Source organism: Polypterus senegalus, chromosome 1, assembly GCF_016835505.1.
Source record: "Polypterus senegalus isolate Bchr_013 chromosome 1, ASM1683550v1, whole genome shotgun sequence".
Classification (NCBI taxonomy): domain Eukaryota; kingdom Metazoa; phylum Chordata; class Cladistia; order Polypteriformes; family Polypteridae; genus Polypterus; species Polypterus senegalus.
The window spans coordinates 171,602,953-171,614,462 of NC_053154.1; the positions used below are offsets into that span (position 1 = coordinate 171,602,953).

The window sequence follows — 11,510 nt, forward strand, 5'->3', positions numbered from 1 at the left end:
TCAGGACTTTTACTAGGCCACTGCAAAACCTTCATTTTGTTTTTTTCAGCTGTTCATAAGTGGACTTCCTCTTGTGGTTTAGATCGTCTTCTTCTGCATAACCCAATTATGCTTCATATCACAGATTGATGACTGAATATTCAAGAAGAGAGATGAATGCATGCTTCCCTTAATTATGGAAAGTTGCTCAGGCCCTGAAGCAGCAAAATATTCCCACACCATCATACTACTACAATGTTTTACTCTGAGGCATGATGTCCTTATTGTGGAAAGTTGTTAGCTTAATGGCAGATGCGTTAGGATCCATGTCTTCCAAAATGTTCAATTTTGACTCAACAGTCTAAAGAAAATTTTTCCAAAATGTTTTGGGGTAATCAAGGTGTTTTTGGGCAAATATTAGCCTTTATACCCCTCTTGTTTAGCAGTGGTTTTTGTCTTGCAGCTCTTCCATCATTTTGTATATTTTTTAAAGGTATGCCAAAAATGTCAGGCTTTCAATGTGGGCTAATTCTAGTAAAACCACAGTGCTGACCAACCAAGGTTACCTTCTGAATAGCTAACATATGATATGGATGAAAAGTGACTTTAGTTCTAAGTCTGCGCCAATTAATTTTGATGAACAGCGACTCATCTGAGCAACTCAATTTAAAATTCTGGAGAAATGTATTGTATTGCTGGCGTCCATTATCTTCTTTTATTCAGATACTACCCACAGATCATGAGCATAGGTTCTTGTAATTGTTGCAAGTGTAATAACAGTACCACATACATTCATAAAAATAATGGTTCATTAATAGCACTATATGGTTCTTTACTGGATTGTTTGGTTGCAATTAGAACCATTGCATAAGACAGATCCATTAAATTCTGGGAAGACTTTGAATATAAAGTTGGTTCCTTGTGCTTTGAAAATTTTCTCAGATGTAGAAAATACCTGAAAGTTTTAATGTATTGTAGGCTACATAGCAGGATACAGATAAAGAAAACCTGGACTTAGCTGTGTTATTATATGCAACAAGAGCCCTTTTAAAATCACAAGCCATTGGTATTTCACAAATACAGTATGTTACCATCTAGTCATGCTGTTTGAAGCCTATTATGGATCGAAATAAAGTTTTTTTTTTCCCTGGAACCTTGATGTGGCTGTGTCTTTTGGGAACCAAAAATGGTTCCCTTATGGCATTGCTTTGAAGAAGTACTCTGACAACCCATGGAATAAGAATGAATTACTAAATTCAGACTGCACAAAAGAGACAAAAAAAATCATTACATTTTAAATGGTTGAGAAATATAATGAGAGAGCAGTAAACTGCCCTATTAAAGGGTGCACAGTGGCAATATGAAAGGTAATGTTTCTAGGCATATCTTGCCCTGTGTTAATGTGTCATATTATGCACCATATATTCTATATACCATTCTATTCTGACAAGAACCAAAGTCTCTTATCGAAAAATTAGGGATTTGTTTATTCAATGTAATGCTTCGGGAAAGAAACTGAATAAATTGTACTCCCTGAATAAACTATTCATTAATACAATAAATGATAAGTACTTGAACTCATTTTCAAAACTATAATCAAGTTTGAAAAAGAGCACTAGTCAGGTATTTGATAGACGACTGGAGGTTTAAGGAACATCAAATATAATAACAAATATTTCAAATAAATTCATTTCTTTCTTAGCTTCAAGAGATGTAAAAATAAAGTTATAAATATAAAGAGGACAATTCTAACTGAAAAGTTAGATTCATTTTGCATATCTAAAATATGCCTGTAACATTTGCCATTAACATTAACTGGATTATACTGTAGTCTTAGAGTAGGGTGTTCATCAGTGTCTATGTTCTTACTGGACTGCTGTATTTTCTTCCCATTTGTCACAGATACTTACCAGAGGTTATGGGAGATGGCCTTGCCAGTCAGATCAATAACCCAGAAGTTGATGTTGACATCACAAAGCCAGACATGACTATCCGCCAGCAGATCATGCAACTGAAAATCATGACGAGTCGACTAAAGAATGCCTATGATGGAAATGATGTTGATTTTCAAGACACTAGTAAGTCACAGATGGTTATTGGAACAGAGAAATTGGGGCATGGCTGGCAAAATAATGCTTAATATTTGGCAAATGAGGGAAACATTTGCCTAATTAGGGGTGTGTTTTCCAAAAGCAGCATAATGCCTGGAATACTGTAAGATCCATCTTAAGATCAAGTATTAATTTAAAAACGTTTTCCAAACCTCATTATAGCTAAAGTAGCACATTAAATCTTTAATAATCAACATGTTCCCTGACCCACATTTTAATCGCTAAGTGCTTCTTAAACTGGCTACCTCTTATATCAACTGTAGATACAGAGTTAGCCAGAGAGAGAACGTTAAATTCACAGTATGACAGTTCCCTTAACAAAACATCAGCAAGCTCATAGTGTGATGTAACACTAGGTATAGGTATGGCTATATGGAAAATGAACTGCATCCGATTTTCACCTAAACCTTGCTGCACTGTGATATGCATATGTGCAATGCTGCATAACATTGCTGTCAGAACAGGCGTACCCTGCCAAAGAAGAAGAGGAAGGCAGGACAGAGGATGGAACTGCAAAATTTCTTAATCATAGGGAAGATGGTGTATACCAGACTAACTTGGAGGCCATGTAGGTCCCCAACACTACCATTTTTACCCAATTTAATTGTTTTTTTCCCAACTAATTTCTAATCACTTTGTGTGGGAATTTTAATACATAATTGAATTAAATTTACTTAATTTACAGAATTTGAAAAAAATGCAGATTATGTAAATTTTAAATATATACACACATACAATTTATGGCCCAGATTGTATCTACGTGTATGACAGAGAGCAAAAATGTACACAGTTAGTCTTGTCACTGCCTCTTACCACTTTTGGTTTTCTTGGTTTTGAAAAGGCTAACCATGTTCCTTAGATAACAACACTCTGCTGTTATATGAAAGAAAAAACTTTTTTTTTATTTTACAGCAAATGACATAATTTATTTGGCACTATTCTTAGAAACAATATGTATCAAATTTAGTGCTTATTTATACGCTTTGTCTTATTTGGTTACTTAACTATGACTATTTTTTAGGAAAATGTGCCATAGAAATAAATGTTGCTATATATCATGTTTACTTCATATTACTTTTTTTTTTACTTCATTCACTTTATTGAAGGACCACAATTGATCACTTATCAGTTGACTTATGAAGCTTTTTCTATAAGTAACAGTATGTCACATATGCCTGCCATAAAGTTGCTTGTTAATCTCTAAGATTCATAGTTTTCAGAAAAACTATTAATGGAGATATTATTGAAGGCATGACACAAGTTGAACAGTTATATGGGGCACGGAATACCATATGCCTTTATTGTCATTTAAACTGTATGAGTCTCACAAAAATGGCTCCATCTAAACGTTTCATGAACTGCATGTATGATCACCATGAAAAAGTAATAACAATGAAAATATGTTAAATAGTAGCTTTCCATAAGGTACAAGTTTTTTTTTTTTTAAACCAGTATAGAAACAAATTACTGTATTATATTGTTAGAAGTGTAAGTGAATAATTTTTTAGTTAAACATTTTAGGCTGAAAGAAAGAGTGAGTGTCGGGGATTGAAATACTATCCTATACAGTCTTATCTGCTAGGTAAAAGGCCATTCAATTATAGTACTTAGTGGATATTTCAGCTATGTAAGACTCAGACATATACTAAAGAGCCTATCACAGGATTACCCTTAATTCCTGTTGCAAACATTTACATTTCTGAGAGTAGGCTTTAATGGTTTAAGCTGGGTACATTTTACACAGTACTTTTATATGCTCAAAAAGAGGGATCACTGGTACCTAGCTAAGGGTGAAAGTAATAACTGTCCCCTTAAGTCATAGTTGTAGATGTTGAAGTGAAATGGGCTGATTAGAGGTATATAGGACTCTCAAACCTACCCTTGGATATGAAAGCCTATGTATGTGGATTCAATCTCTGATTAATTGCTGTGCTCAAACACTATATATAAGTATTTATATGTTTACTATATGCATGGTATATTTTTATATACTGGCTTTATATGTTATTATTCATATGCTAATTGGGAATCTTTGCATTTGGCATTCTGAGCAGTGCTCAATTTCAACCCACTGTGAAGGATGCTGTATAAAAATGTGTACAGCTCAATATATGGGCATATAAACTGTATTCATTCAAGATTGCCAAACATTTCTAGTGATCATGATGATAAACTGCTATTTAGTGTGTTGAATTCTAATAAGATTTTACTATACTAACAAGTAACAGTCTTTTTATTCCGAGTTTGTGTGTGTATACTAGTTGAACTGTATTAACTGCGTGAAAAGTGCATTTTGGGTAAAAATACTGAGGACACATCACATTTAGCATAAAACATGTTGAAGCAATGCATGTAAAATATCAATAAAGCAAGATAAAGGGAGCTGGGGTCTAAACCCAACTTGGGCACTGTCTAGGAGTTTACGCATTCTTGTGCGTATTTCTTTGGTTTTCCTCCAACATCTAAAAGACATGCAGGATGCATTAGTTGGTGGATATAAATTGTCTTTATTTGTCTGATTTTTGTGAATTTGTTCTGAAACAGACGGACATCTTGTCTAAGGTTTGCTCCTGTCCTGCTTCCAATGCTGTAGGTAGATGCCTGGTCTCTTGTGTCTCTGATGTGAATTAGATGTGGTTGGAAATTAATGGATGGATAAAGTAAAATAAAATAAGGTTTACATTTATTCTGTCAAACACTATGAAAAAATGTAAGAATTTTAATCATTAAGAAGTTGAGAAATTGGTTCCTGCTACCCATTTCTGGATGTGCCACTGTATTGTGTGCATCATTCCATTTTACATGACAATAAATCACTTTTTTTACAGAACCTGCTTTTTTCACTTCAGAACTGCTGGAAGCCAGAGCCTATAGTGACAGGAAAAGGTGTAATGCAGGGACCAATTCTGAGCCACGTTTCAGTTCATCTCATAAGCACACACACACACACGTCAATGCTAACAAACTGAGGAAGCCAGAAAAACTTGTGAAATTTGGGGCTGATGTGGAAAAACCACACAAAGTAACATCAAGGGCAGAAATCACACCCACGTCCTTGAAGATGTGAAACACACAATGCTAACCTATCCCGCCACATCTTTGTACATGACATCTTAAGTACTAGTTTACAAATTAACAAAGATGTCTTAATAATACACTTCTTCTTCTGAAATTTGACCCTATTATATTTAATGTTACTGATCATGTAGTACTATATGATAGGATTATTTAATAAGACTAAGCCACAATGGTGAGAATGATATAACTGTTGCCATGTTTCATTTGCCCAGATTCAGCCTGTCTTTATTTAGGTACATTCTGGCATTTTCATTTCTGTTAAGAGAGCCCATACCTTTGAGATCTTCCCTCATATATTATAGTAGTAGTGGGGCAAATGGCAGATTGGTACACCCAAAATAACACCAAGTATGCCAAAAACCAATGTTGTTATTATCACAAAGTACAGGAGGGTAAGGGAGTAGGTACACAAACTTCATATAAAGGAGTAAAACAGCATCATTATAGCCTCACTGGCCATGACTAAATGGCTGTAGCCACATGTGTCTTAGTAGCCAGCCTACTTACCCACCCCAAGCTACACCAAGATACAGCTCTCTTACTTTATTTTAATCCTGGCTTTTCTTCCTCATTCCAGTTGAGCTTTCACTCAGTCAGCTTCTCATCATTAAGGAACTTTAAATAACATCTTGGATTCACGTTTGACCAAACCCCGAAATCTCTTCTACAGTCCTAGGTGGCTATATTTTTTGTTCTAAGATAGCCATGCTTGAACTCTCTCTAATGCACTCTGGGGTCCCTAAGTTTTAAGCTTTCTATTGGGATATCTCTGAAAAGTAGCCTCATACCTGTTCTCTGGGAGAGACAGCACAGTACTATACATTCTCACATGGCTGGAGTGCACTCTATGGTAGGTGGTGGAGAGGAGAGGACTTTGAATGAACAACCAGTTCTCTGCTAACCCAGCTACTAGTCACCTGCTGTTCATTTTGCACAAGAGGTCTCCTGCACTTCAGCTCACCTTCTACAGCCTTCCTCTATTTCTGGGTCTCACTCCCTCTAGAAGTAATGGTGATAATATGCCATCCTATTTAACAAGTTCTGTAATTGCTTATGTTACAGTTTGTAATCTACAATAATTAATAACAATTAGGAAAGCATGGCCACTCCTGTGCTCCATGATACTGAACTAGATAAGTATCTCAGAAAATGAATATACAGAAAACATGACAAACACAAAGGCCAATAGCTGCCCTCATTCTTTCAAAAAATGTTTTGATTATCTTGTGTAGTTTTTAATTAATCTTTAATCAACTCCAAGAAAGAAGCATTAAGAAACAAAGATTGATTGACTGGTTGGAGTACTGTATTTCTTGTTTCCAGCCAAAGGTTGATGGCCTAGACAACTCCAAGTGGTATTAGATAACAAGGGGATCTCATTTTATGTAGGACCTACCATTGTGAGTGAAACTGGAGTTAGTCACTGAAAATGAAGCAAACATCCTGACAAACATTGGAAACTTTCCCAAAAGCAGGACATTGAGTGAACATGGACAATGTACAACAGTTATTGACTATTACAGACTGCAGGTGGACATTTATTTTGCTGAAAAAAATAAAGGAACAATGAGGTGTTTATCTTGGATTTGGTGAGGGAGCAGCCAGTATGTCACTCAACATCATATTTTGTAAGATAGTGATAACGTTGTTTATGTCTTTCCAACAGGTGATGACCTCAGTGGATCTGGAAGTGGAATGGGCTGCCCGGAGGGAGTCTGCAAAGGCAGAACTGGAGGCCGCACTGTCACTCACAGCACAAAGAGGCCAGTGACCCCCAATTTGAAAAAACAAAATGCATCTGGAGCGGGCAGCGTGCCCCAGCCACAGTCAGCCTCTTTTCTTCTGCTGGCTGTAATTTCAATGCTGCTACTGTGGCGGTAACTGACCACTTCCAGTAACAGCAGTGAGGACTGATTTTGGAGGGTGGGTGGTTTGGGGTAGGATAAGGGTGGGACTTTGTGGCTTGCTGAAGCATACTTATCTGATAAATGTACGTTTTTTTTCCTTTTGCTGAAAAAAACAAAAAATAGGCTGCACTTTTTGGCAGACTAGAGCCGGTCTTCTTCACCTTTTTTTCCACAAGTTTTGGTTCTTTGACTCAAAAATGTGGCATGTAGACTCATATCTGGAAAATAAAGGTTTGCAGTTTCTAATTTCCTGAATGTTCATTGTGGTGTTTTTAGTTTTTTTATTGTTTTTGTCCTAAATATTGAGTCCCATAACATATTTCAGAACACTACTTTCTGTGGGCATTTGAAATATTTTGTATTAATTCAAGCTCTGTTTTTTTCCAAGTGGCAATATTAAGATAGCGGAAATATTTTCATCTGGTTCTTTACATCCAAGAGTGTGAGCACTCATGGCCATATGTCACTTAACCAACAACTCAGAGTGTCATCAATACATTTTTAAACCGGATTTTCCATTACAAAGTTTGGTGTGGATCAGGGCCAATCATGGCAGCACTGGGTACACTGAAGGCATCAACGCTGAATGGACTAGTTGTAAATTGAATGGCACACTCATACACACACCTATGCACACTCATGTCAGGGAGGCTGGAGATGCAAAAGTGATCTCTAAGTATTTAGAAAAACTGAAAGTGTTTGTTTTCATTTTTTAAAAGCAGGATTAAAAAGGGGAAATAGTGCAATTTCAAAGGCACAACAATATTATGGCAATTTGACTGTATGGATAGAGTTACCTTGATGGTGGGATCTCTTAGCTGGCCTACATCCCCCATAGGCTCCTCTGTTTCCCTTTACTGTCTTTCTTTTTCATTTCTCTTTTCCAAATTCAGTTTCTCATCTGTATTCTTGTGGCTTCAACTTCCACTCTATCAATGGCTGTTATTAAAGGTGTAAAAACAACTAATAAAACATAGGAGTATGAATGTAGTCAGTGGGGGGGAAGATCCATATGTATAAATATAGGGTGAGAATGTCAAAAATAACAGATTAATCAGTTCTTGTTGGTGAGTCACACAGAATTCAGGGTTTCTAAAGTTAGAACACATTGTTGATACTTTCATGGGAGATCCTGTTCTTCAGGGAAATTCTAACATCATATGTTCAATGACTACAACTGCACTATTAACTAAAAATTAGAAAAATTACTTTAATAAAGACAGCAAAAGACCTTTTCAAATGTAGTCTACATCACAAAATGATGTATTGTTTAGAATGAAATCAATGAAAGGTCAAAGTCATTACATGACAGAAAAAGATAATAAACAATTAGGAAAAAATAAAAAAACACAAGAAAACATAAAATCAAAGCAGCTACAGACTAAGTAGATGTAAAAATCTAATTTGACTGCTCAATCAACTGGATAAATTAAATAAAAGAAAAACAAAGAGAAACAAAATCTGGACATGTAGTTATGGATTATAGACAAGGTGAAAAATGTACATATGGTGTAACATTCAGGTACATTCTGGGAGTTATTTAACTTAATTGAAGGTTGGAGCATTTTTTAGTTTCTTCAAATAGTTATCACATTTTTGTTTATTAAATATTTTGTAATAATGAGTCCTATTCATGTGGTTAAAAACAGAGAGCAAATAGGCTTGTGGTGGCTTACTAGCATTCATAGACAGCAATTTACAATTCAAGCGATGCAAAAAAGGCTTTCATTAGGAATCTGTTCTTAGCTGGGTCTATCACTAAATGCTGATAATATTTCTTAAACATACCATTTTTGAAAGATGTACCCGAAGACTTAAAATCTCTGTTGAATTCTCAAGGTACTGCTCTGGACCCTGAAGGGAAGCAGGTCTGGAGCTTTGCCAATTAAATACTTAATCATTATGATGTGCATATAATGCAGCTGTGAAGTTATTTTTAGGGTAACATACTATAAATGCTGAGTACATATTTGTTTACTCCATAACATTTACATAATTGATTTCTTTTTATATCTATATCTAGATAAGACATATTCTTTTTCTCCCCTTTAATGGTTAAATTACCACAAGCAATAGTATAGTAGAAGTGAGCTGTTGTACCAGAGGTTCGTCTTGCATACAATTATCTGTACCACCATTTGACTAACTTGTACTGTGGATCTGTTTTTCTCTGTGGAGCAGTAATCAGACAAGTAAAAGAAAAATATACAAGTTGAAGTGACCTGTGACCTCTTTCAAGTTATAGTCAAAACAGTAAAATAATGTAGAACTGAAGTTACACCGAATGTTTCTCTGGTTTAAGATACACGAGTTTGCAAATTTGCAGATGGACTTTCAATGATTTATATAGCCAGCTGTATTCAAGATATCTCAATGAAAATGTACTTTTCCAACAAATTTCCTTGAAGAATAAGTTTGCCAAATTTCAACACAATCAGTACACTGGGAGTTGAGTGGTTTCTTCCTGGTAGACATAGGGGCATCATAATTGCAGTAGGTGTTTTTCAGATTGTATGAGAATGCACCTAAAAAGAAAAAAATAAATAATCTGGGGGAAAAAGAAAAGAGTGCAGCTTGCTCAGGATCATACATTTAGGACGTAAGTCAGGAAATGAATGACCCATCTAAATCAGGCTGTGGAACTGAAAAATGCTCAGTTCAGCGTCCTGAACTCTGAAATTCTCAATTTATAGTACCACCAACTCTGCATCCTCTATTAAACTAATATGTTTACTACATTGATTGAAAGCACAAAACACAAAAGATACAAGGCATACCAGCATCTAACACTTTTGGAAGAAAATGCTGCAAGCGTCTTTTTAAATTTGTTTATCTTGTAGGTGCATTCATTTCTGAACCAGTAAAACTACTGAGTTTTACATCTCATACTTTTTCACCATCATCTTCTGAAATGCATGGATAAATAATATTTCCCATCTGTTGAATTTTAAAGTGTTCAAAAACTGCTGTCAAAACTCCTTTTGTACATGGCATTTAAACCATAAATACTGTATGTAATATTTAGAAAAATCACAAAAAAACAGAAATCAGTCTTCAATATAAATTAAGATGTATCTTAAAAAAAAGTTTAATTGAATTAGTATATGTAAAACTGGACATTTTAACCACATTATATTACAATTTACATTTAGTTGAGCCAGTACAATTTTAAAGACTCTATCTCCAATAACCCAATAATGGCTTCCAACTCTAACTCCACAACTCTCCAGGCAAGAACAAATGGTGGAATGTTGAGTGAGGGTTATTAAAAGAAAATAGAAAAGGCAACTTGCCTCATTCTGGTCAACTGCATGTGTTGAATTCACTTTATAACTCTCATTAGAGGAGAGGGCTGTTAAAATGACATCACTGAGAATGTGGCTTTATTACTGCATTGTGCACTTAAGGTCTGAGATGGTGTGATGTGCGTTGATTAAGTATAGTGAACACAAATATACATCGCAGTTCAGTTAAATAAATCATTAAAAAATAAAAACAGTATGGTATAGATGTAGATCTGTCTAGAGCAGGATGTCAACAAAAACTGATCATAGGAGAAGAAGTATTGGTGTAGCAGGCAACCAAGACACCTATTATAACGATAAAGCAGTTACAAGCTACAGTGGAAAAGACTAGCGAGACTATGTATACACCAACTGTTCACTGAGTGCTTTACCAGTCACAGGGTTACAGCAGACTGGCAAAAAGAAAACCACTGTGAAATAAAAAAAAAATGTACATGATACTGCAGAATTTGCTAGAAGGCACACAGGAGAGACTGAAGTGAGAAGAAAATTCTATGGTCTCATGAAACTAAAATGAAGTTTTTTGGTCATCAGATTAAATGCCATGGTAGAAACTGCACATTATCAAAAAAATACACAAATCCCACCATGAAGCCACATCACTCCGTGGAGATTCTTCTGTGCAGCACACCCTGAAAGGGTTGTGAGGACGAAGGATAAAATGTACACAGCAAAATACAGGGAAATCCTGATGCAGTCTGCAAACAAACCTGCGCCCTGGGAGAAGATATTCATCAAGACAACAACCAGAAGCATAAAGCCAGCTATACAGGAATGGCTTTAAAACAACAATATGAATGCCCTGGAGTGACCAAGTCAGAGTCCAGATCTTAGTCCAAATGACAGTTTGTGGCTGGACTTAAAAAAGGCCGTTCACACCGGATCCTCACACAACCTACAGAGCTTGAGCAGTTTTGCAAAGCAAAAGAATAACAAAATATGAAGACCTCCATGGGGATTAATACTTTTAAAAGACACTATTATATATTTTTTATTTTTGGTATTTGTTTCTGCCTAGATGCTATAATTATTGGCTTCTTGGTTTTTACCATCATGTTAGGTTGTTTTTTCTTTTTAAATGTCCTTTACAGGGCAAGCCCTATTCATTTCTATAAGAGCCAGATGGAAAT

General features: G+C 35.5%; 1 protein-coding gene across 1 annotated transcript in view; it reads left to right on the top strand.

The window, feature by feature from the left end:
* Positions 1 to 7,330, top strand: part of LOC120535250 (glypican-1-like) — a 113,081-nt gene extending 105,751 nt beyond the window's left edge. The window contains exons 8-9 of the mRNA XM_039762965.1: positions 1,882 to 2,057; positions 6,835 to 7,330. Coding sequence (XP_039618899.1) covers positions 1,882 to 2,057; positions 6,835 to 7,049 — 391 coding nt within the window. The 3' untranslated portion in view covers positions 7,050 to 7,330. The remainder of the gene's footprint in view (positions 1 to 1,881; positions 2,058 to 6,834) is intronic.
* The last annotated feature ends 4,180 nt before the right edge of the window (positions 7,331 to 11,510 follow it).